Source organism: Spermophilus citellus (genome assembly GCF_964194105.1).
Source record: "Spermophilus citellus genome assembly, chromosome: 1".
Taxonomy (NCBI): Eukaryota; Metazoa; Chordata; class Mammalia; order Rodentia; family Sciuridae; genus Spermophilus; species Spermophilus citellus.
The window spans coordinates 45,070,967-45,097,525 of NC_138182.1; the positions used below are offsets into that span (position 1 = coordinate 45,070,967).

Sequence of the window (26,559 nt, forward strand, 5' to 3'; positions counted from 1 at the left end):
TGTTAGCAAATCCAATCTGAAGACCAGCTGTCTTAGGCCAACAAACCATTGGCCCGTGTAGAACAATGGCTCTCTAATGCTCTTAGCTCGACATTAGTAAGGGCCAGTGCTTGACAGCTGTCTGAACAACTTTCAGCAAGGGAAGATAGGGGAAAATGGGAAATAGCAAGTATTTTTCTCCTTAAAATCAAAGAACATATGTGTGATTTTCTGTATTTGCATTACAGAATCTCACTAATTCAGATTGATTTTATGGAACCTGGAGAACTAAATTATCACTGCTTTCCCGATGGGGTAACCCCAGTTAGTTTGCTGAAGTCAGGCAAGAGTCGTCTTTGGGGTACATATTAAGGAATCAGTAAGTGTTTTCAAAGTAGAACATGAGTAAGTTAATCAGGCCTACTGCAAACTTGTGTAAACAATAATTGCTTAATAATTACTTTTTCTTTTCTTAGTGATAGAGAAAAGCTCACGCTTGGTTGCACCCCTACACTCACATGTAATGAAGTATGATGTGTATGTTGAAATCAAGACAATAATAATGACAACGGGAGTGGCACATGAGGTGTCAGTGGTAGCTGTGGAGGTGTAGGTGGCTGTGGTGGGGAGACAGAGTGTGGAGGTGAAGGTGGCGTTTGATTCCGTGCCATGTAGGTGGGTGGGGTGCAGATGTTGCTGCTCTTAATGATTAGAAAATTTTAGGGAAGAGATAATTTCTTTTAAAAAACAAAACTCTTGAAAGCTGTGAAAATCCTCAAAAGTGCAGCAGACCCAGTTCTCCCAGCCCATCGAGAAGGGCGAGAAGGGCGTGCTAGGAGAGCTGGGAGACCAATATGCCTTGAGGGCTTATTTACAAGGGAGTCTCTCCTCTTGATCATTTTTCACTTTTGTTTTCAGATTTTATTTTTTTTAATTTATTTGTTCTTTTTAGTTATACGTGACAGTAGAATCTATTTTGACATAGCATGGAGTATGTCTTGCTCTAATTAGGATACCAGTCTTGTGGATGTACGTGATATGGAGCTTCATGGTGGTATAGTCATATCTGTACATAGAAAGTTATGTCAGATTCATTCTACTGTCTTTCCTATTCCCATTCCCCCTCCCTTCCTTCATTCCCCTTTGTCTAGTCCACTGCACTTCTATTCTTCATTCCACCCCCCTTGTTGTGGGTTAGTATCCACATATCAGAAAGAACATTTGATCTTTGGTTTTTGGAAATTGGCTTATTTCACTTAGCATGAGAGTTTTCAGATCCTTCCATTTCAGGTTTTCTTTTTTGTGTTTTTGGTACTGGGGATTGAACTCAGGGGCATTTAACCACTGAGCCACATCCCCAGCCCTTTTTTGTATTTTATTTAGAGACAGGGTCTCACATAGTTGCTTAGGGCCTCGCTAAGTTGCTGAGGCTGGCTTTGAACTTGTGATCCTTCTGCCTCAGCCTCCCAAGCCACTGGGATTATAGACATGCACCACCACACCCAGCTCATTTCAGGTTTTCATTTTTTTCTGAAATAAGCACCGTTCAGATAATGGATCTATGAGGATGATATTCTTTATCTAACATTTTCCATTTTAACTTTTTCTTTCATCCTTTCCATTGAAGTATCTGCTTGATAATTATGTTATTTCCAAAACTTTATTTTGTTCTGTGATTATTCTCTTTTCATGTAGTCACATTCTTTTTGTTTTGTTTTGTTTTATGGTATGTTCTCAACTCTTTTTGAGAATACTAATTAGAATTTTTAAAATTCCTTTGTTCCCAAGACATTTCCATTAATTCCAGTATTGGCTGTTCAGTTTTTGAATTTTAGTCTCTTTCATGACAGGCTTCTTCATGAGTGAGGTTATGATTCGCCATCTGTCTGTTTAAATGTGTGGTCTGCTCATTGTTGCATCCAGCACTCCTGCCTGGCTGTCTTCTCCCGCATGGTAGCTGGGGGCTCACTGACCAGCAGGCTCCATTTTAAGGCAAGCAGAGGATGCTACAGGTGCAAAACCTGTCATATACCATGAACTCCCTGGAATTCCCTTTCTGTTTGGTTTCTTCACTGACAGATATTTGAATCAAGTTCCTAGAGGAAGGGAAACACACACACACACACACACACACACACACACACACACACACACGCTGCATCTGATATCTTGAACAGAAACCTGTTTCAGGGGCTTTCAACTTTAACCCAGTCTTTGGATGGATTCTTATTTAGCATGTGGCCAGGTGTAGAGGTGGGGAGGGTGTTGCAAATTATTCTGGCCATCCAGAAATAGAAGGAAAGAAAGAACAACAAGCAAATTTTATGAAGGCAACTTAAAGCAGCATATTTTGGAGTAAAAAAATAGTTGTTCTAGGATTAAAAGGGAATTAGAAGGAGGAAAAGGAAGACAAGCAGTCGGGAAAGGAGACATGAAGGGGCTGTGATAGCCATAAAGATAGAGGAATGGCTAACTTTGCTAGCCACCCAGTCTGTCTTCTTAGAAGACAGAGGAGGCAGGGAACCAAAGAAAACAACAAACAGAAAAAACAAAAACGATGGTACAAAGGAGCCTAGGCGCCAGGGACTATGCAGAAAGTAGAAGAGTAGAAAATGTCCCAAATCAGATTGAGAAGGACTTGCAGAGATATGGGAAGGTGCTGTGGAAGAACAACTAATTATTCATCTGTTGTTAAAACTAAAAAAAAAAAAAAAAGCTGGCATAAACACAGAAGGACAAGAAAAAGGGAAAAGGAGAAATCCCTCTATGAGAAGAAATTCAACATTTTTTATAATAAATTATATCTTAAGGACTCTTACGCAATATCTATCTAGATGCTAGTCAAAAACATTGACTGTCTAAGTAGAGTCTCTGACTATCAGAAATGGCCAGTTGGAAGGAATAATAATATATATGTGATGATCTCATTGTTGACTCATCCAGGAAGAAGCTTTTAACAATATTATCATAATGTCTTTAATATATGAAAGAATTATACATCATGCACATAAGAATTTTGTACCACTGGACAGGGCAAGAAAACATCATTATTACCATATAGAGCCACAGGACTACTTTTAGTAAAGCCTTCAGCTCTAAAAAGTTCAAAAATATATGCATGTATAAATAGACACATAAAAACCTGGAGTCTTTACAAGCTGTGACTGCAGACATACCCCACGTTTATCTGATTCCATTTCAACTACCCAGATGCAGTTCCTTTTTTTTTTGGCATAGAAAATAATTTGCAAGACATTTCCCACATTCACATTAAAAGCCACTGGCATTTTACTTGAATCAGAATAACATGGACATCTCTCAGATGACGGAGCTTTAAAAGGGTCCAATGTCTAAAACATCAGGGCTCACAAGAGCAGCCAGATTTTTGAGTCCACTGTGATCTCCCTTTCTTTTCATTATCCCAGAGTTTTTCATTTCATTTTCTTTCCATTTTTCAGGCACATACTTAGGGTTGGTGCATTATAGTAGCAGCCCACGTGATGAAAATTCATTAGCCTCCTCAAGGTCATTTGTAGAGTTCCTGCTGGCAACATGTGCATGCTCTGACGTTTGCAGCGCGCCTTCCCCCTTACACCTGGAGAAGGTAGCTATCCCACTTCAGCAGGAGACTCTTGCAGAGATTGTTGGCTACACTTGGAACCAAAAATAGAAATCAATTCTCTAATTCTTGGCCCGGGGCTTTACATTAAAAAGTCCTGCCTATTGGAAATGATTGCACCTGACATCTGTTAGGGGCTTGGGAGTTTTCAAATCACTTTCCTGTTGGACTCTGGAGAAGACAGAAAGACAAAAAGTAAAGATAATGGAGAGGAGAACCTCCCTAAGGTTTTTTATTTATTTTTTTATTAGCAAGGGTGGACCATGGGGTACCTTGCTGTCTTCCCTGGAGAGAAGTCATATCATAAGATGAGGGAAGAAAGAAGCTGTGTTCACACCACTGAAGGCATGAATAATAAGATGACACTGAACTAGTGAAAGGAAAAGGAGGCTCTGGCTTCACTGTTTTTTGTTCTGCTTTGGGACATCAGGCTGTCTGAGCCTAGGTTCTTCACCTGGAGAGTGAGTCCTTCTGACTCACTGAGGCTTAGCTGTCATACAATGAGACCACATCTGCAAACCCAATTCAAAAAGCTACTATGCAGATGCAGACGGCAACTGCCATGCTCCAGGTAAAAAATATAAACAGCTGCAGAAATTTAAGAGAATACTCAGGATTCACAGAGTAAGTGTGGATGAGTCCAGATCCAAAGTTCCCTGATCCCATATAGCTTGTGCGATTGCTCTTGTGCCACTTCCAGGGAGGCTACTCCCTCACAGAAGCACCTGTAGAGTATTTTACTCAATCCTCATAACAGCTCAAAGCATAAGCCTAGGCCAGTTTGTCCAGAAAGAAACAGAGCTACATCTGGGCACTGTGGTGCACACCTGTAATCCCAGTGGCTCAGGAGGTTGAGAAAGGAGGATCGTAAGTTCAAAGCCAGCCTCAGCAAAAGTGAGGAGCTAAGTGACTCAGTGAGATCCTGTCTCTAAATAAAATTCAAAATAGGGCTGGGGATGTGGCTCAGTGGTCAAGTACCCCTGAGTTCAATACCTGGTACCCCAAAAGAAAGAAAGAAACAGACCTACAGGTGTCAAGTAACTGTCCCATCATGCAGTTATACCTGGCAGAGACTGGACTCCATCCCAAATCTGTCTGGCCACAGCTCCTGTACGCCTTCTGTTGTCCCATAACTTTTTGAGAGCTTCTCTGAAAAATAGTGCCTTAGAACTACAGTGACCATGATTGCAGAAGCCCGGGAAGTTTGCTTTTTGTTGGTTTCTGTGCAGTGCTGGGAATTGAACCCAGGGTCTAGTGCATGTAAGCAAGTGCTCTACCATTGAGCTACACCTCCAACTCCAAAAGCCTGGGGAGTGTTTGTGCATTGTAACAGTACCATGGCAAAAACCCATGGTCTGTTTTCTGACTCGTTGTCACAGTGCTAATTTGGTCTTTGCATTAGCAGAGTAAGAGCTAGCCAAAGGAAAATAACATACATGTGGCTTTTAGTTATTAAATTTGAACTGCAAAAATAAATCTCTTCACTTCTGGGAAGAGAAAGAGAAGCCTAATAAAACTTAACTATGGGAGGTTTCATCTCATCATTAGTTATCCCACTCTGCCATTAATTAATCTGATCATCAAATGCATCCTCATTAGTTATCATTCCTTCTAAAAATAATGAGGCCAGCAGACGAATCATTGTAGGAGCCAGGAGAAGAAATAATGGCATTGCCCTGCAGACCATTACCATCATCTGGCTTCTGCCTTCTGCAGCTTTCTCTGACATCTGCATGGGAAACCTTGAATCTCTAGTCGACTTGCAGCCATTCCTGGGCTGGAGGAACTGCTTTTCCTGACTCTGCCAGCAGCAGTGATCGGTTATCCTTTGAATGACCTTCCCTTTCACCACCTCTTTTGGAAATTGCCTCCTGACTTATAGGCCATATCACACTATGAGTACCAGATTTATAGAGAAATGGATCTTTTCTTAAATGTAGTAAATCAAGACAGACTTTTGCCGCAGACACATTCTAGCCTTCTACTCAGCTTGACCACTGCCGTCTCTCTCCCTCCAGCCATGGATGCTAAAATGAATCCTGATGGTCTGGCCTTGACTTCCTTTCTTTATAGCCTGCCAGTGCACAGAAGCCTGCTCCTTCACTTGGAAGCCCTGAACCCTGCCAGTTCCATGGCTGCCTGCATACAGCAGGTGTCCTGCTCCCAGCCAGACTCACACAATTATCCGCCTCTCCAGTCGGGCTGCAGTTGGGAGGGCATCAAGCTCCAGGGCTTTCTCCATGCAGCTGGTTAGGAGAGGCAACCTGGAGATTCGAAAGATGGGCCAATATCCTTCTCATCAGAAACGAAGGTTATGAAGAGGAAGCAAGGGTAGATTTTCCAACAATTACCTTCCCAAACCCTGCCTCCACACCTTACCATACAAAAGTTTACCCAGTCATTGTGAACACAAAAGCATATTTTAAATTTGTCTTCTCTATCTCGTCATTATTTTCCTACTCTAAGTGATATCATCTTTCTGTGAGATCATCATTTAGCTTTCTAAGTGATATTCTTGCTTTTCCTCTTATCTCTGTGAAGGAACACAACTTGGAAACAAAGAATGAGTCAGAAAAAAAAAAACTCCTCTTTAGACCCTCATTGTTACACAAAATTACATATAAGAGTTTGTGCGGGGAAAGGGGGAAAAAAGAGAGAGAATTAAACAACAGTAGATGGGGTAGAGAGGGAAGGGGAGAGGGAAGGGGAGGGGGGATAGTAGGGGATAGGAAAGGTAACAGAATATAACAGTCATTAATATGGTATTATGTAAAAATGTGGATGTGTAACCAATGTGATTCTGCAACTTGTACTTGGGGTAAAAAAATGGGAGTTCATAACCCACTTGAATCAAATGTATGGAAGATGATATGTCATGAGTTTTGAAATGCTTTGAACAACCAATAAAAAAATAAAATAAAATATAAAAAAAAAACTCCTCTTTATCTGAATAAGAGAATACACAAAGGGGCAGAAATGTAGGTGTGACTATTGTTTTCCTGAGCCCAAGTTTGTCATTTTAGTTTTTGTTTTATTTTCCATTTTGCAAAAGAACTCATGCTCAATGCAGAAAACTTGGAAATATAAAGGAAATAATTAACAGGAAACAAAAATTATTCATAGCATTACTACCCAGATCTAACTGCTATTAACATCTGCATGTCTCCTTCCAGTCATTTTCTCTAGATACATAAAAACACACAGTGTTGATCACTTCTAAGTATTGACCAGTGGGATAGCCAAACATAGTTAAAGTTCCTAGAACTGTAACCAAAGTGTGGAATTGGGAATTCACTTCCAAGATTCTCAATGGTTAGTTAAAAACTACCTTTTCTCCTCTGTTTAACAAAGCACCCTGAATAGTCATCTAGGGAAACTTAAAGTTAGTGCCCAATCTGGTCCTCACTTTGTAGAGCACCCACTTCTCGCCTCTAATCAGTGAAAACACCTGTTTCCTGAAGGTTTTTTTTTTTTATTGTTGGTTGTTCAAAACATTACATAGTTCTTGATATATTTCACACTTTGATTCAAGATAATGAAAGACCAACATAGTGATTTTTCGGAGCTTTATCTTAGTCTTCCTTTTGTTCTCTTAATTTGCCCTGTGGTCCTGCCCCACATGCACAAGTCCTTTTCCTAGGTCTTCACCATCATTACTACCTTAGTTTATTTAAAGCTGGGTATCACTCATATGTTCAGAGAGGGTGAGGAGGGAAACTCTCATTTCCACATCAGGTGTGTGTTTCCACCCATGATTTACATTTTATCCTGAGCAAGTGATTTACTGAGATGGTGCACTACACACTTCCAGACATTTAAACACAATCATACACTGCAATTTTGTACTTCATTCGTTATCTATGTACCTTGCTCTCTTTTCTCTGTCTTTTATATTTCTTCCCTATGTTTCTTATTTCTTCATTGCTACTCACAATTTATGTCAGGAAGGTTTTAGTAATGGCCTAACTGTAAACTCTGTCCTGCCAAGTTCTCTTTACCATTTTCCCCCAGCAGTCCTCCTGTTAATCACTTGGGGAGAAAGGACAGGGAGTACTCAAGATAGAGTTTTGACACTCTACCTTTGGTAATATGAACTGATCAAGTTCAGAGAAGATGTAAGGAGAGCCTCCAAGGTTTTGTCTTTTCCCCTTTGGGGCCCTTGGGGTCTTTCATAATGAGGTCAGTCTTCAGCCAAGCTGGAAACTGACTTGCCTGACTTTAAGTCCACAATTTGCTAGCCATTTCTCTGTGAAATCTATGCTCATCTTTAACTACATAACCCATTCACAGTTAATAAATAAATAAATAAGGAAAAGAAAGTAGAATGTGATCATAATTGGAATTTTTCTTTAGATACAAAACTTAGGGGCTGGGGTTGTGGCTCAGTGGTAGAGTGCTTGCCTAGCGTGTGTGAGGCCCTGGGTTCGATCCTCAGAACCACATATAAATAAATAAGTAAAATAAAAGTATTGTGTCTGGGGCTGAGGATATACTCAGTTGTAGAGTGCTTGCCATGAATGCACAAGGCCCTGGGTTCGATCCCCAGCACCAAAAAAACAAAATAAACAAATTTAGAAAACATATGTTTACCACTATTGTTACAACAAGAGCAATACAAAATACAGAAGTTAGAACAAGGAAGGGCTCTAGGGAGTCCCTAATTCCACCTATTTACTATATAGTTTCAATCAAATTGAGAAGTCAAGTCACTGAGCTAAGCCCAGCCCCTCACCTTTGTCTCCCTTCCCACTACCTAGGCCCCTGACTCTTGTCCCCTCCTGCCTGTCTGCATTCTGAGATTTTTTTTTCCTTTCTTGTTTATTTATATCTCACTCTGTGAGTTGGGACATAGGGGCCATATGTTAGATAAGTGTTAATTTATTTTTTTCTTCAGATACTGAATGGAACTGAAACTAATCCTGATACCTAAACCAATCTTCTATGGCTAATTTAGTGGTTCATACCCAGCAACTATATGAATGAATGAATGAATGAATGAATGAATGAATTAATGGCTCCTTGAGTCAGCACACATTTACTCTCAGCAACTGAACACTCTGAACTGTTGCCTGGTTCTCAGACTCTGATTCTTTCCCCACTCGTCGCCCCATAAACAATGTCATCCTGTGGACCAAACAGGTCTGGATTTCTGAGAAGTCTGTTGAAGTGTAAGGATGGATCAAGTCAACCTGTCCTCAGAAGTCATTATCAGGCTCTGCTGGAATGGAGATGCTAGGGCCTGTCAGTCACTGGTCTTCTCCAGTGCAACCTGTGCTGGCCCACAGCTATAAAAGACAGCTGGAACCTTAAGAACCAGGCCAGCACATCAGCATTGATGCCATCTGTGTGTATGTCTGATTGCAGATATTTCTGATCCAACAAGTTTCTTTCTATCCAAAGGCTTGAAGAGCCTTGATAAGTTAGAAAAGACAGTTGAGAAGCCTCCAGACGAGGCAGCACAGTGCTTAAAATTTCTCCTAATTGTTTTGCTTAATATTAAAAAGCAAGGTTATATCACAGATGTACACTTTAAGGTCAAGAATATACAACCCCAGTATTTAGCTGAAAGACTAAAAATACATTAGGGAATCTGGACACTCTTCTAAGCAGCTCTGCTGTTTCTAGTTTGAACTGCTGTGACCACCTGTGTTTGTAGCAATGAAGCATTCTCACAGAACTCAGCCACTAGTTTTGATCCCCAGGATATATACAGAAAACTCTCCTTTTAAAATATACCTGAAATATTTACAAAAATTAATCCTTCACTGGGCCTTCAAGCAAATCTCAACAAATTTCAAAGGAGTGGTATAATTTTCTGATCACAATAAAACTTAAGAAAAATCAATGCCAAAAAAAAAAGGATAGCTAAATCCTATATATTTGGAAGTTAGACGTATACTTCTAAACCCTTGTATCCAAAAAAAATTAAACTTTGAACTTAAAATGTTTAGAGGTAATTGATAATTAAAATACAATATCAGAGCTGGTGGGATACATGTAAGACAGAAGTTAGAGGAAAATTACAAACTTTAAATGAGTAACAGCAGATACAAAATTGCTTCCAGGGGCAAGTTCTACCCTCATTCAAGGGCAAATTCTGCCAATCTTTACAAATTTATTCAGAGAACACAAAAGGAGGAGGAAATACTTCCCAACTAGTTCATAAGGTTTGATACCATTCAAGACAAGGACCAGGGCTGGGGATGTGGCTCAAGCGGTAGCGTGCTCGCCTGGCATGTGTGTGGCCTGAGTTCGATCCTCAGCACCACATACAAACAAAGATGTTGTGTCCACCCAAAACTAGAAAATAAATATTTTTTTAAAAATCCCCCCCCCCCTCTCTCTCTCTCTCTCTCTCTCTCTCTCTCTCTCTCTCTCTTTAAAAAAAAAAGACAAGGACCATGTAAACAGGGAGGAAATTACAGACCAGTGTCATTTATGAATATAGATTTAAAATCCTTTAAAAAAGAAAATTTTAATCTGGTATTTTATAAACTATAAAATTAGACTTACTCCAGGAATTCAAGGTTGTTTCAAAGTTAGAAAAGTCTGTTAATGGAAGCTATCTCATTAACAGATTAAAGCTGGAGTAATATAATCATTTTAGTAGCTAAAGAATATCAGTTCATGATTTAAAACTAAAACAACCAAAGAAAAGTGAAGTTTTTTAACAACTTGGAATAGCAGAGAACTTTCTTACCATGATAAAAGTTATCTACAGTGAACTCAGTGACAAAATGTGTTTTTTATAACCCTCCCAGATTAATCCAGAGATAATTTTTTTAATTACTTGGACTAGAATGCAACTGTTTATTATCATTTGCTCTATATCATGATTTACATTTTCAAGTTGTCATCTGGAAGCAAAAACTCATGGTACACCAAGTCTGCTATCAGACCCTTAAAATGTGGTTTCCCTGTTCTTTCCTTTTGAGAAGACAACAATAACTTTGCTATCTATCATTTTTGTAATGCAAACTTAAGTATCTATATTGTATGGATGATCATCTTTTCTGCACTATTATTGTTAGGAACTGGACTTTGAGCTGCCTTCAGCAAAACTTATGCTTGAAATTTTCACCTAAAGGACATAGGTAGACATCCCACAAGTGATATGGAACTGCATGCAGTTGCAGATTGAGAACAGGGATATGGCTTAGGCTAGAGGAACTCTTTATTATAGTGTGTGATGTCAATAGTAATTATGAAGCTACAGCTCTAGTTTCCTTTAATTTTTGTAACCTGAAGACCTTTTATTTTTTTATTTATTTTTTTTTTTTTGCTGTTATCATTCTTGGCCATACTAACACCCCATACCATTACAAAGGGTCTGATGTACTCAGCTTACTTCCTTAGTTTCCTATATTTAATGTTTTAGAGGTAGAGAAGATTGGTTTAAGTTGGTAATTTTCTCTCTGCACTTTTAAGATCTATGCAAGATGGTGATGCTGTATTGTATTTTACCAGTTAAACCTCAGCCCCAGCTATTAAGAATATGTGGCACATTTCACAATGGCAGTATTTGTTAAGGTTTTCTGTTACTGCTGCTGTCATCATTATTTCTCCTTTAAAAGTGTCTGCAGTTCAAAGAAGGACAAATCCATATAGTTCAGAGGCTAAGCAGCTGCAACAAGACCACCTACAGGTTGTTAAAAACACTCAGGGAAAGGAGTCTTGTCTGGTACAGCCCTTACCTGACCCTGGAGCCAACAACAGGTAAAACTTAGAGATCTCCAAGGGTACCGCTATTCTAAGACTCCTAAACTGTGGGGTTCCAGGCCAGCCTAAATGTATTAAAATACCTTGGAAACCTTGGGGGAAGAGGCAGACTTTCTCTGCCTCTCACTTCTCCTATGATAGATGAATATGCCCATTTATTTATGAAGTTTGTCCTTGAGTCACCCAAAGATTCAAGAAGTTCAGGGACTATGTTTCTCTATCCTGCCCCTAGATATCTGATTCTCCAAGTCTTTAAAATGTCAATTTGTGTTAACTGAGAAAAATTGGAAATATTGTAATCATTGAATTATTGAATTATGTTTACTAAAGTTCTGCCATTATCTGGAGTTAAGTGTTAGGTGATAAGGACCATCTACATCCAGAATAAAGAAAAGTTCCATCCTTGGATAAGACCTGCAACTGTATTTCCTCCTTTCATTTATCTGCAGAACATGCTAGGTCTTTGCAATACCAGTAAGATTCAACTAGAAGTTCTTAAGCCTCTAACACATATCCTTATTCCACACCCATTAAATCAAAAGCTGCTTTCCCCAAACTACAACCAAAGAGGCTAGTGATAGTGTTAATATATGTTGCTGATGATGCTGAAATGAATTATGGATTGACTCTCCAGTGGCTGAATTTGATCAGGCCCTGATTGCTAGCGAAAGACACATCCAAAAATGGCTACAAGATTTTGGTCACAAGTCACCTATATAGGGTTTTCTAGCTGTCGTCTCTGATCATGACTGAGTTATAACCCTTACAAAGAACCAGTCTCTGTTGGCCTTTGGAGCACATTGCAAGACCCAGCTGTTCAATCAGGTTCTTGTTTGATTGAGGTAAATGGGCAACCCAGCTGGAAAACATGTTAATGTTTTAAATTTCTACATTAACAACTGTACATGTGCCCAGAGGTTGGGGTGATAACCACCTCATATAATTGCAAAAGGAGTGATACAAATAAATAAATCCCAGCAAATTGGATTATCATTTGCAGCAGAATTGCCAGGAAATGCAATGGAGAGACTGGCACTCATATCTATTCCTACTTCAGCAAGGCATTTGACATCTTCTCTTATAAATTGCATGAATGATGTTAATTCAAGTTGGCTAGTCTGTGTTTTGAAATTGGCTGAAGGACGGTAAGCAGCATGGTGAGGGTGGGGCAAACAATATACCTTTCTCTGTGAATATTAATCCCTGGCACTGCTCACTCAGGTCAGTTAAAACTCACTTGACCTTGCTGGATTTCCCTCTCCATTTTTTCAGAGAGGATAATGGCAGCACTTTTATTTAACTCAGTATCTTTTGCCATTCAAGGAGCCTCCCACACTTAATCGATGTTCTTCAATTTCACAATATCCCAAGGGTAAGAATTGTTTATTTAATATGTGAAGAAATTGAAGATCAGGAAACTAAGATGACACTGCAAATTACACTATAAAGAAAAATCATCTAAAAAAAAGAGAAAATGGGTTTAGAGCCTTCTGAATTACTTTTGCATCTGCTTTTCCTGTGTTCAGGAAATTAATTGGTGCATTGCTTTGCAGATGAGAAATTAATCCTTATGAGATAGTGCTGAGGGTGGAAAGTTTAGGAAAAAGAGGAGACCAGGGCAGTAAACTGGCTTGTTCAAGGTTTCACAGCAAATCAACAGTAGAACTAATCAGGCTAATAACTTCTGAAATGTTGACATTTGGCTTATTTTTTGCCTTTGTGCCAATCCTTGGCTTTCTTTTAGGTTGTTGCCTTATTTGGGATATAGCATATTGTTGCTGAGAATTTCACTGGTTTATATGAATACCAGGAAGCATCTGTCTTTCACATAAGTCCCTCCCAAGGGTTTATTTAAAAAAAAAAAAAAGGAAGTGGTCTTTAAAACCATGTCTACTGGAAGATTCTTCCAGCTCCCAGCCCAGGGTCATGATATCCCTCTCTTGGGCACCTGATTGCCCTATACATAGTCGATAATTTTGCACCTAGTTCAATTTAACGCTAAGAGAGAATCTTTGTTATCCTTTCCCTCCTTTAAATGACATTGCTTTCAGTGTCAACCATGTAGTGATACAAATGATGATAATGACCAGGGAGGAGATGCAGACTGAAGTTTCTAATATATTTAATTTCATATATATCCAAGCCAGAACAAAGTATTATAGTACAATGAAAAAAATCCATTCAGTAGTTTTCATTAACCCACCTAAGAGTTTGAACTTTGATCCTTTTTTACAGTTAACATAATACTGTATGTAAATCATTGCCCCTTAAGTAATAAGTGAATTTTAATAAAACCTGATGCAAAAGGCACAGTTTAGGCAACTACTAATTATGCCACAAATATAACATTTTCTTGATTTATCTTTTAGTTTTAAAGTTAACAATTAACAATACATTCAATATTTTAAATATTAAAATTCAGTAAGATGTTTCATATAGGAACTAAAATTAGCACTTAGTAACCCAAAATAATACCACTCATAGTTTTTAATCTCACTGTTTTACATTTTAAATATAAAAATTCTTGAAGCAGACCTGTGGTATGAATCCAATTAGCTCAAGTTCAAGTTTGTAGTCTTTGTGGTAAGTGTGCTATCGTTGTTTATTTTTAATCTACTGCTGAAATTCAGGATATATGTGGTGCTCCAGGGACTCTAGAGACACTGCTTTCAAAGCAAGCTCAAAAGATTCTAAATTTAAAAAAAAAAAAAATGAGTGTAGGTGAGTTCTCTTGTGAGGAAGGGGAGAGGGCTGAGAAATGGAGCAAGTCAGTTTCAATATATAATATGTTTGTGAAAGAGTAAACAATGGAATGGGCTAATTTGAAGATGATGTATGTGTTGCTAAATTTTAATAGTACTGGTCGAAATTGTTTAGAATTTAGATCAACTGAAGATTTTTATGAGGAAGGAATATTTCATCACCAATTTTGCTTAGAATTGCTGATGCACTGTGATAATAAATGGATGGACCTTCAGTTAGCTTTGTTGTTGTTTCAAAATTCAGTACCACTGTACTCACTTAACTCCTCCACCCCTAGCAGACAGTTCCCAGGCCCCGCCCTTGGGACCACACTACTTCCTACAGATTTAGACCCTCAGATATGCATTTCCATAACTTCCTGTGATTTCACAACTTCCCCATGGTTTTTGCAGACTGATAAAAATCACTCTTGCCTCTTTTTGCAAATTTTGCATGACTTAAAGGATTCTTGGATTTCCTCCCTCTTTCTTTACAACAGGGAAAGTGCTACTGCATCATAGACCAGCCCTGGGGAACCTGGGGAAAATATTTTTAGCCATCAGTTCCTGTTCTTTGGGGTTCCTTCCTAGTGTTGCTTACCTCTCGCCTTGCATGTCCTAGGAGAGCTCACTCAGATGTATGTACACTGTGCATCCTTTGGTTCAGGCTCTTAATCAGCAAGGAGGAATGGAGTTCCTGGCTCTGTGTGGCCCACGGGAGGAAGCAGGGTACTTCATGTCTCAGGCATCCTGGGGGCCCAGACCCTTGAAAACATTTATTTCTGATTTCTCATTAGCAGTCTCAGGTACCCAAGGTACTGATAAGCATGACCCCATGGTTAATGGTGTTTATGATTGGGAGGGCAATCCCCACCCTCCTGCCCACCTGTACACTCCTCACCCTCCCACGTCGGCCAGGAGGCCTGCACCTGGGTTGTTTTGTTCTGGCTGACATTCAGATCTTTGCAGCAGTGTCAGGGGACAGGACCATGCTCCAGGTGTCCCTTGGCTGTAAATGAAGCCTGATCCCATCAAGAACAAGAGATTGCCTTTTCTGCCTAGCAATGAGAATGGCATTTAAAATTCAATATCAAGAAAGATATTGACGAGATTAAAGGCCCGGAGGAATTGATTTATGAGGAAAGACCCAAGGAATTAAATATGTATGGCCTGGTGTAATAGGATATTAGCTCTGAACACAATTTCATTTCTATGATCCAGGGTTCTGGTATCAGTCATCAGAATGGTGGAGTTCTCTCCAAGCCATGTTCCTCCCCCAGGGGTCATGCGCCTGAGGGAGGGAGGCCACAGGCATAGTTACTTTCATACCTTGGCATAAATTGAAGTGCGGCTTCATCCCCAGGTGGAAGCAGATGACATTTTCAACTAGAATAGATCTTGAGTAGTAGTCTTACCACCCCCTGTGATGAGAAAATTCAGGCTTGTTCAATCCTGTCTTTTTTTTTTTTTTCCCAAGGAGAAGCGTGAACTTTGCAGGAACTGGGTGGTAAATGATGGTCCTTCCCCTGAGCCAGGTTTCTCTGCTTTGTCAGAAATACCATTTGATGTGTTTGCCTTTAGGCAAAGCCTTCCTCCTAGGCTGTTCTGATATGCACTTGATTTTTTTACACCTCACACTTTCCCTAACAATTGGGGATTGGCTCGGGATTCAGAGCATTAGATGTAAAACAGGCAAAGGTGGGAGACTGTCAGCAGGACTCCTGGCTGATGTTCCTGGACAGTATGAAGTCAGAAGAAAACAGGATGGAGGGTTGGAGGGTCTGGAGAGCAGGGGAGACATGGGGGCGAAGGATGGTACCAAGGGGGAAGAGATTAAGGGGGGGTTCTCCTGACTCAAGACTGGCAGGACATGGAGCTGGCAAAGTTGGCCCCAGGAGTGGGGGGTGTCACATTGCAGGCTGAAAAATTGGAGAAATGGGGCTAGAGTCAGGGTGCACAGACAGTATGAGGCTGGCTGCTCCCAAGCATTGCCACAGAGACTGAACATTGCAAGTGCTCCTGGGACCAGTCCATCCAGACACAGTCACACCCACATGGCCTTTGGTGGAAATTCCCTTTGGAAGTCCCTGGCCTCATTTCCTTAGGTGATATTTTACTAGCTTTAAAGGCGTGTCCTCCTGAGTAGGGCATCTAATTTATAACAGAGTTATGGAGATGGAATACTCTCTGTTTAAACTGAGTCAAAAGGGCAAAAACATGTAGAATTTAAGTTGATGATCCTCTGTGAGTTAACAGGTTTCCAGGTTTCTATCATGACTATTTAGTTCCAATAAGTAGAACAGGTTGTGATTCACAGTGGATGCCTCTGAGCCTGTTCTTCCAACCCTGAATCTGATTCCCCCAAACCTCCTGGATTCCTATGAAAACAATATTGGTTCTAGCTATTATTAAGAATATTTCTTGCTTTCCTAAATTAATTAGCATCCTCATGACCTATCATCTTGAGGACAAGGTCCTTATTGATTGTTTCCTCTGTAGCTTCCATGATACCCAGTCCTGCACATAGGAAACTCAGAGCTGATTGAAGGAATGAATGAATATTAGCAGATTGCTTCAGAACTGAATAGAGAGCCAAGCAAAGGGAAGAGAGGAAAAGTATAGTGATTTTGTGTGTGTGTGTGTGTGTGTGTGTGTGTGTGTGCGCGCGCGCGCGCGTGCTGGTGTCACAGTTACCTGGCCTAACAAAAAAGAGTTTCCTGACCTGCCAGCAACATAAATTTAGAAAGGGCACTTAGTCCTCTGCCACCTTGGAAAACACAAAATCGTTGTTCTATTTTAGGGTCTTCTCTACTTTGTGCCAACCACCACTTCTATCCCTAGCCACACATTATCCTGCCAAAGATTCCTGTGAGTGTCAGCTTATAATGGCATGTTGCTGGTGTATTTCATACAGAGTGTTTACACTGCCATCTATGACTTTCTTGGAATCTAACCTTATATAATCTGTTAACTGTATAAAAACTTCACCCTGGTAACAAAACTATAATAAGAGTTTTAGAAAAAACACAGGAAGGGGTTATAATTTTTTTTGTCCTTTCTTTTTGGTACTGAGCTCAAACCCCAAGACCACATGCCTGCCATGCCACTGAGTCACATCTCCAGCCTGGGGGTCACAGTTTATAAAGGAAAGTGAAATCCACCCCATGGCTCACAGGTACACACAATGGCGGGTCTCCAGCAGCCTAGCTTCCAAGTGGGAGTGATGCGTGCTTGGGTGGAGGTCATTGCTAGGAGGATTTTAAGATTGGCATTTCCTGATTTCCATTTAAATTTGATGGTGCAGTGTGGTTTCCAAGGTAGAATTCACAATTTGAGGGAGGAAAATTAAGCTGTGTAAGTGGTAGGTCTCTCCCAGACAGTGTGACCTCAGATACATGACTCAGCCTCTGTGTGCCTACGATTCTCCCATCTGTAAAAGTGAAAATGTGACCTCACTTATTCTGGGGCTCCAAATAACATTTGTAATGCTCTTTGAATTTATCAGAAAGAAAGACCCAATACACATGGAAGTCTACGTCCCCAAAGAGCTTTACAAATGATCCTATTAAATCAGTCACCTGGAAATACCAAGATGTGTCAGGTATGGCATTTATTTACCTGTTTATTGTCCACCAGAGTGTTTCCACTTGATTGGCATATGGATAATTGTCTAATTGGAACACACTCAGTTGTAACCACCGAAGAATGTAATAGTGCATCTGTTGAATGCCATACTCTCAAATGTTAAATTAAAATTATGCTGCAGTCAGCCAATCTAGCCAGGAGACACTTCTGATTAAGTTCTAGCTGCTTGTGAACTTCTATAATTGAGACACGTTGGTACTTAAAAATTCCAGCCAGAAAGAATATTATACAGTCTCATAAATTTCAATGAAAAGGGCCAGAAAGCCTAACTTAAATTATCTGGTTGTGAACTATCTCACCGTTTTTATAGGGCATCTAGACAAATGAAGAATACCAGTTTTGAATCACCACTGTTTTGAATATGTAAATATTAGATTCACGAGTTTCTATTTTGTAAACAAAAGAAAGCATTAATTTTATAGAATGCAAAGAGCAGTCCAAGGATTTTGATTTTATTTTCCCCTCTACTGGTGGTTTTGCTCTCTTTTGGTGGTTTATGGGAAATAAATTACATATTTATAAACTCATTGATTGGAATTATTTAACCTTTTAAGAAATATTCCTATTCAAATTAAGAAAGAAATCTGAAACTACCAGACTAATGAATCAAAATGTCTTCAATGGAGCTTTCCTTTGAAAGCTTTATGTCTACAACAATAAATTACCCAGTGATAGAACCTCAAGTAGTCTTTTTATGTTGTTTGCTAAAACATGATTTAATCCCATAAAGTAGGCAAACCAGAGACATTCATCATCCCGGCATTCATTCATTAATTTACTACCTACCTTTGACCTTCCCATTGGTGGATATGGTCTAGTTGGAGAGATAGATATAAAATGTGACATACCGTAGCAAGTATTCTGGGAACATAGAAGGTGGATGACTAGCTGTGCTTGGGTGATTGGAGGACATCTTTATTTAGGAAGAGGCCAAGGCTACTGCATATAATTGTGTAGCTTCTGCCCTGGACGGGGGTATTGTTCCAGAGGAGTAACCAAGAATGTAACCAAGTTCCTGCTGTAAGGTCTGAGCATGCACCCTGGTGACAGTCATGTGTGCCTAGAGGATGGGTTCTTTTCAGCTGCACAAAGAAACCCTGTTCTGACTCAAAAGATTGAGTCAGAATCTGCCTGGCAAAATTATTGGTAGTTACTTTTGTCATGGAAGGGACCTGGCATGTCTGGGGAAGAGAAGAATGAAAGTGAGAAGTGCACTGGTTTGGGAGCTAACTGGATTTTTAAGCAATGGGACACTTTAATTCTGGGGTGATATGTGGTGAAAGTTAGTGGGACAGGCAACATCCAGAGGAGAAGAGATGTGGTAACTATGACAGCGAAGATGAATGGAGAAAGGGTGGAGGAATAGGCATCCGGCTTTAGAGAGTGATGAACTGGTGACTTAGGGTCCTAACTCTAGATCCCTGGGGAGGAAGTTTGGGGTGGGAAAATGTGCTGACAGCCACAGTTTGGAGCAGTTAAGAGTCTGGTGAGCAGTAAGAGACAGGCAGTGTTATAATGTAGGCTCTGTAATGCGCCAGCATTTGAGGTCTGTGGCTGAAGCCATGGGCACAAATAGGATCGCTGAAAAGAGCATATGACAAGAAGAAAAGGCCCTGCCATGTGAGCTGCAGTTACAAAAGGCTTCTTGATGCTAGTGAGAACTGTTTAAGTAGAGGACTCGGGATGGAGGTCACCTTGCACAAGACTGAGGATTAAATGAGCACTCAAGGGGACAGAGGTTCTCATCCCTACTACCACGTTAGCATTTTCTGGGAAGGTTTTAGAAAAACAATCAATGCCTTCATCCTACCTTTAGATATTTAGAGTTAATTGGTCTTCTGTGGGGCCCAGAAATCAGTATTAAAAAAGAAAAGAAAAGAAAACTTCCTAGATAATATTAGTGGATTGACAGAATCAAGAACCTCTGGACTTGACTATTCTTTAAGAAGTATAAATAAAAACCCCAAAGCTTGCAAGCACGTGATAAGATGCTTATAATCACAGGGGATCAGAGAAGAATAGAATTTTTGTTTTAAAGGTGAAGAATCTATATATTCTAATGTTGGCAGAAATGGAAAATCTGAACAAGGCTTTCTTGTAGCTGTGGTGTACCCCAGCTCTCAAGAGAATACTGGTGGGTAACGGCACTGCTGCAGCTGCTCTGTGGGGCAGTGTGGATATGTGACCTCCTTAGGGCAGCCCTGTGACCCAGCAGTTTCACTGCTGGATGTGTCTCAGGAAAATTCTCCCACAGGACTTAAAGGAACACACACCAGCATGTTCCAAGACAGCCAGTGTAGAGTAGGGAGAATTGGAGATAACCTGAGTATCCTTCCCTAGGACAGTGGATTCAGTAAAATTGGGCCATTGTACCCCTTAGAATATACTATGCAGCCATTAGAAAGAATAGATCAGATCTATAGAATATTAACATGGATGGATCCTAAAAACATCATGCTTACTAATATCATAGTAAACAATAAAGAAATATGGTAAACCCTTAAAAATGCATGCAAAACAGCCATGTATATATAAATAAGAAAAATATACTCAAATAAAAACCTAGACATTATAAGCCATTAAAGTGATCGCCTACACATGAGTGATGATGTGTTATTTGAAACGTGTGATTCCCAGACGTAACTTTCCTCTGTTCATATCTGAATACATGACCAGTGAAACTCCACCTCATGTACAACCACAAGAATGGGATCCTAGTTAAAGTAAGTTATACTCCATGTGTGTATAATATGTCAGAATACACTCTACTGTCATGTATATCTAAAAAGAACAAATAAAAAAAAATGTGAATTAAAAAAAAAGTACCCTGGAGAAAGGCCATGTGAGCCCACAGAGAAGGTCACCAAGCGGGAAGCCTTCACCAGAAACCTACCCAGGGTAATCTGGAACTTCTGGCCTCTAGAACCATGAGAAAGGAAGTCTCTGTTATTTAAGGGACTCAGCCTGTGATGTTTCCTTATATTATCCCAAACTGACTAATACCGTCTAACTGTTCAAAAAAATAAAAGTGTGATTCCAAGAGGAATGAGACAGGATGGAAGCTAAAACAGGAAGTGGGGAAGGGGAAGGAGTGTATGTTTTAACAGTTCGAAGAGTTGTGAATGGGTGGATGAAATGGAAGACTCCAGGGGATTTATTTCCAAGTAGTATTCCTTTCTTTGTCTTGTCCCCAACCTTAAGCTCATTGTTTGTTCCTCATTACTAAAGTAGTATTTGCTCATTACAGATATGTCAGGAAACTGACAGCAAAACTAAAAGAAAGATCCAAAAACCTACTCACCCAGAGACAGAGTCAGGGATCCTTTTTTATGAACAATTGCCAAATTAAATGGAAGCCTTTTGGTAAATGGAAGTGTGTGAGCTGCCTCGTGAGTGTGGAGTTTGTGCAGCTTCATTTTTAATGTCTTCCTGGTGTTCTGTTGTGCAGACCCAGGGACAGAAATGTGGTGAGCCCCCCATCACTAGACATCATCAGTTTCTAAATTTTGCCACCTCAAGTGCTGCCGTGAGCAAACTTAGGCAATGCCTACCTTTAAAGACAATTTACTGTCCTTCATTTCCCTCATTTTGAAAGGAAGATTAAAGATGGGATTTTAAAATTTCTACCAAAAAGTAAAAATTAATTCTGCATCACCTAAAGTCAGAGCACCGACCCTCTTGGGACTGTTCTGGGGGTCAGTGGTGAATGAGAATGAAGGAACAAGGTCATCCCCCACTGGGTAGACACAGTCATAGGTGCTTGACCCTATGCCAAGGGCCCCCTAGTTGCTGTACTTTAATCTCTGATGCATAAATTAAATTACACAGACTCTTAGGAGATCTACTGTGGGTGGTATGATCCCCTCATGTGATGGTGGTATGGATAGGTGGTAGGACGGGAGGTACTGAGCTTTGGGAGATTATCTGAAATAACTGTTTATGACAAAGGAACCAAAGTATGTTATTGAATCTATATGCAGTACCCAAGTTACAAACAACGCCAACAAGCCCCAAGGAAAGCACAGTGTGTATTTTGAGCACTTGCTTTCCCACAAGTTCCCCAAACCCAGTAGTTTTGAAGATTAAATGTAATCCTTCCAGTTGGTGGGCTTACGCACGAGAAATCCGGTGCCAGTGTTTCTTCAGACTCTTATAGTTAGGAACTGGCCAGGCCACTCTGCAGCCAGCTTGTCAAGGCCCTGAAGAAATAGCCTGGATGTGGGAGACAGGTCCCTGGAAAACAGGAATACACCAACACTTTCACATCATCCATGCAGCATTTGTTATGTATGGCAGCAGGAAAAGAGCTCTCCTGTATTTTTAAATAGGTCCTTTGTTGTCTAGAAACTCTGAACAGACAGAGCTGTTTCCAGGGGCTGTTTTGAAGCTCCAGCCTATGTGTATTTTAACATAGAACCATATCCCAAAGAGTCGGTGCAGGGCAGCGCTGAGCTTTTGGCAGACAGGGCAAGCCTCCGCATGAGTTACAGTTGATAGGGCAAGGAGAGCTCAAGGCTTACAAAAATCCCTTCTGTGGCCTGCTTAAAAATAGCAGTGTAGGCCATAGCTTAGTGTTTTGACAGCTTATATCAGCAGTTTTCTTGCCTGATATATTGATTGCAGTTTGGACTTCAGTCCTGCTGATCTAATAAAACATCACCATCATTAACAGAGAAAGTAAAAGGATCTTTGGTCCCTGCCACTTGGTAAAGTAGCTCTACAAAGCTACTATGAACCTAGCTGTATTGTTTTATGTAAAATGAAATAAAATTGGACCAGTTTACTGATTACATTTTTATTAATCTTTAGTTTCTTCATCCGTCAGCATGTTGCTTACTAACACTATTCAACATATTTTTACAAATATGCATTTGTTCAAAGAAATTCAATGGTATCCTCACAAATTCTAAAATGAGTTTCATGCATCAGTAACACAAACAGCCTAATAGTGCATCCAAGATGGTGATGCTCCTGACATTAAGTGGGGAAAATGCATGCACAAAAAGGCAACCAGTGTCTGAATGAATGTCTAAGGTGTGTATGTACAAGTTTCCTTGTCATTCTGAGGATATTTTTACTATCTTGCATTCACCCAGCCTTCCATCCTAATTATGCTAAATATCCTTTAACTTTACAGCAATTGCTGACCATCCAGGAGGAATTAAACAACAAAAAGTCAGAACTGGAACAAGCAAAGGAAGAGCAGTCCCACACACAAGCTTTACTAAAAGTCCTCCAGGAGCAAGTAAGTGAACGAGAAAACACTCTGATTGACGCATCAAGTCAAATGTGCCTGGTGCAAACACCCTACCGTGTCACTCACACAAGCATGGCTGAGGTCATCTCTGGAGTAATTAGCCCATACCCTGTCAATCCTACTGGCAGCTTTGCTTTGTGGAATTTGTCATTCTCAACTTCTCTGTCCTCACCCTGCATTTACTTATATTCCCCAAGCCCACCCTCATTGTGTGAATGTTTCTTCCAGAAGATAAGTGAATTTTGATAAATTTTTTCAATGCTGGTAGTGCAGATATATTTCAAAGTAAGCAGCTAGCTTCCTCTAAGTCTAATAGTGAGGAAAATGAATTTAGCATAATCCATGATGTTCCTGCAGATTTATAACTAAGAAGGACTGATTCATAGCAACATTTAAAAAAAGTCTCTTCCCTGTGTGCATCAGGGCACTTATCTGACCACGACAAGCAACAAACCTTTCATATGATCTGATCATTTCATTCTGGCTTTCCTTGATACGAAAGTGTGGCCTGACATTGATAGGTGGATGGAAAATATCATCTTACAGCAGGATGAGATGGATCACTCCACAGTCAACAGAGTGAAATCTAAGCCTCACTCTCTGTACGGGAGGAGCCAGGAGAGTCCTCGAGAGGTTTTCTGATTTTCTGGCCTTCACTTGCTGCCAACAATGTAATGATTGGTAATTAGGAGGGGAAAAAATCACAGTAACCTCAACTCTCTGTAGTCAAAATGTAGGTGGTTTTAAATTTTTTATTCACACTTAGTGGTTTATAAGAAGATTATTTTAGAAAATAGGAAGCAGCAAGAGTGTGGCCCTAGTCAGCTGGGACTCAGTCACTTAAAAATGATTTTTATTTTTTCAAAAATTTGGGGTATATATATATTTTTTTTCAAGAAAGCAAAGATATTAATTAGATAGTTTATAAACATTTTATAGCTATGCAAGAAAATATTTTTTAAAAGTAATGGTTATCTTTATTGAATAATAGAGACTCAATAACTTATACTGAGGCTGAATTGTATGATTTCAGGTATGTTAGATTGAACTGAAAACTTCAGTCAACTAAATTCACAATGACCTACTACTTGGGAGACCACAAATCACTGTCCACCCCACCTTGATATAACCCTAGCAAAATTGAGCTGAATTGGTCCAAATTTGCTTCAGGTCAGATAGTCATAACTTTGGGCTTTCATTATTTTCTGCTCTCTCTGCTGATTTTTTTTTAAGACGGCTTTAACTGAGGTGAGGAGAGGTGACTTTCTCTTTTCTCTAAATGACTCAAAGCCTTTATTTTTATTTAAAGTCGAAACTCCAGTTATGAAAATAGATTCTGAGTTGTGCAGAAAGTATCAACGTAGTCTTGTTAGGGTATGCATTTTCAAAGAGCAAAGTGCATAGGTAGGCATTGATGGAATATCACATCTCACTTTACATGACTTAAATTTTAAAAAGGAGAATGTTAAGAGAATTCAGAATAACTGAAATCATGCAAGACATAGAAAAATACAACTGAGAAGAAAGTGTTTTTACGTTTACAGTATTAATTTAAATGCGAGGGCCCTTTTTAAGCAAGGTCACCAAGAATACCTAAGTCTACGGAGCCAGTGAGACATAGCAGCCAAAGGAATTTGAACAACACCAAGCCATTTGCCTGAGAGCCCCTTGCCTGCTACCCCTGGTCTGCCTTTCAGAAGGTGGCATACAATGTACATGGAATCTCCCTACAACCAACCAGCCACCTACCCACAGGCTGAAAAATGCACCCCTCACTTCCACCAACATTGCTTTATGAGGTTTGCTTTGGATTTGTGTAAATCCATTATGAGCTTATGTATGGCCTTAACAAATGGGCTCACGCATGCACACCACACACACACACACACACACACACACACACACACACAAACACACACTGTATTTTGCTATTCAATACAGCTGCCACTTGCTGGGAATCCTTACCAGAAAGGCAAAGTCTTGAGGGCAGACCCTCCTACTGCTGGCTCTCCACCCATCAGGGAAGTCAGGTCACTCTCTATGCCCTGTACCTTCCTGTATGCTGAAATACAGATTCCTTAGGTCCCTCCAGGCACACAGACTCCTATCTTTCATCTTCTTGACAATCAAGGGTACATTCTACATCCAATGTTTGTTCATTAACCTAAAATCCATCAGATAAAATGTTCATGTTCTAGCTGAAGAAAGCAGCAGAGTGAGCGATAGCAGTGGACAGAGGTAGGAAGAGAGACAGCGGGCACATCAAAGGGAGGGCAGTTGGAGGATAGCATGGACTAGGGAGGAAGGAGTTTATTTGAAAGGGAGAAGGAGGCCAACTGGCATTTTTATGCAGGTAAATAAACTTGTAGAAGGTAGAATGGTGGAATGGACTTTGACAAATAGTCATTTACTTCTGCTGCAGAACAGAGCCACCTTCTGAGCAATCCCCACACCAGCTCATAAAAGCACAAGTTATGGGACCAAATGTGGAATGAGCAGAGGAATGTTAAATAGGAAGATGAGGAAATCTTCAGCTAGAAGAGATAGTTTTTGTTTATTTGTTTTTTTGTTTTTTAAACCAGGGACTTAACTCATGGCCACTTAACCATTGAGCCACATCCCCAGCCCTTTTAATTTCTTTTTAGTTTGATACTGCTTTTAAACTTGAAATTCTCCTGCCTCAGCATCCCAAGTCACTGAGATTACAGGCATGCACCACCGCACCCAACAAGCAGAGCTAGTTTTTTTTTTGTTGTTGTTGTTGTTTTTACTTTATAAAGAAAAGAGCTAGTTTTTTAAGTCCTTTTATGTACTACCTCTAATTTGGTGCACCTTTTCTATTCTTATGTATCAACTGCATTTGTTATGCATAAGAACATCTATGATGTAGACCTAAAGAAGAATGGGCATTTTTTTCCCCTTAAGCCAGTTGATGTGACAATAAGCCAAAGAGCCTTGGTTCCATAATCAGCTGCCCCATCCTCAAATTCTGCATGACAAATTTTTCATGTCACTTTGGCAAAACTCCTCTGTCGGCCTGGAGGGCATGTGGCTTTCTTTCTGAGATTAAGATTGCATTAAAAAAATCTAAAGATGCCTTCATTTTAATACACACAAATAGCCAGAAAGAATCAATGTTCTGAATCAAACACATTGGTAGTGCATGCAAATTTCTTTTCTTTCACATTTTAAGTATTTATTTCCCACCATTAATAGGTCAGGAGGAAGTGCTGGCAAACTGTTTCAAGGCCAGCTTACCCTTCTTCTTTGCTCTCTGCCTCCAAAGGTCTGCTTTGAGTCAGAATAGGATAAAATGCCAATTACAGGTTTCCTGAAATCTCTTGATAACTGATTACTCTTAAGCCTTCTGAGAGAGAGGAGTATTTCCAAATGTTCACAAGTTAAAAATCTCATTTAAGAAATAGCTTTTCTTTGAATGCTTCAGTGGCCAAAGAGATGTCTTCCCAATTCTTCCTTTACTAAAAGAAGCAAACTGTCTTCTCCAGTTAGGCCTCCAGAGGTGATGTCATTCATTCAAATATGTACTCGAGGAGGACATGTACAGTCGCATTGCAGCATGTTCAAATGGCTGAAAAAAT

At 39.9% G+C, this 26,559-nt stretch overlaps 1 protein-coding gene across 6 annotated transcripts in view; it reads left to right on the plus strand.

Moving 5' to 3' along the window:
• Window positions 1-26,559, plus strand: part of ENOX1 (ecto-NOX disulfide-thiol exchanger 1) — a 549,814-nt gene that overhangs the window by 456,540 nt on the left and 66,715 nt on the right. For all 6 annotated transcript variants that reach the window (XM_081287123.1, XM_081287124.1, XM_081287121.1 and 3 more), the window contains one exon: window positions 22,841-22,948. In XM_081287123.1, the coding sequence (XP_081143249.1) occupies window positions 22,841-22,948 (108 nt within the window). The remainder of the gene's footprint in view (window positions 1-22,840; window positions 22,949-26,559) is intronic.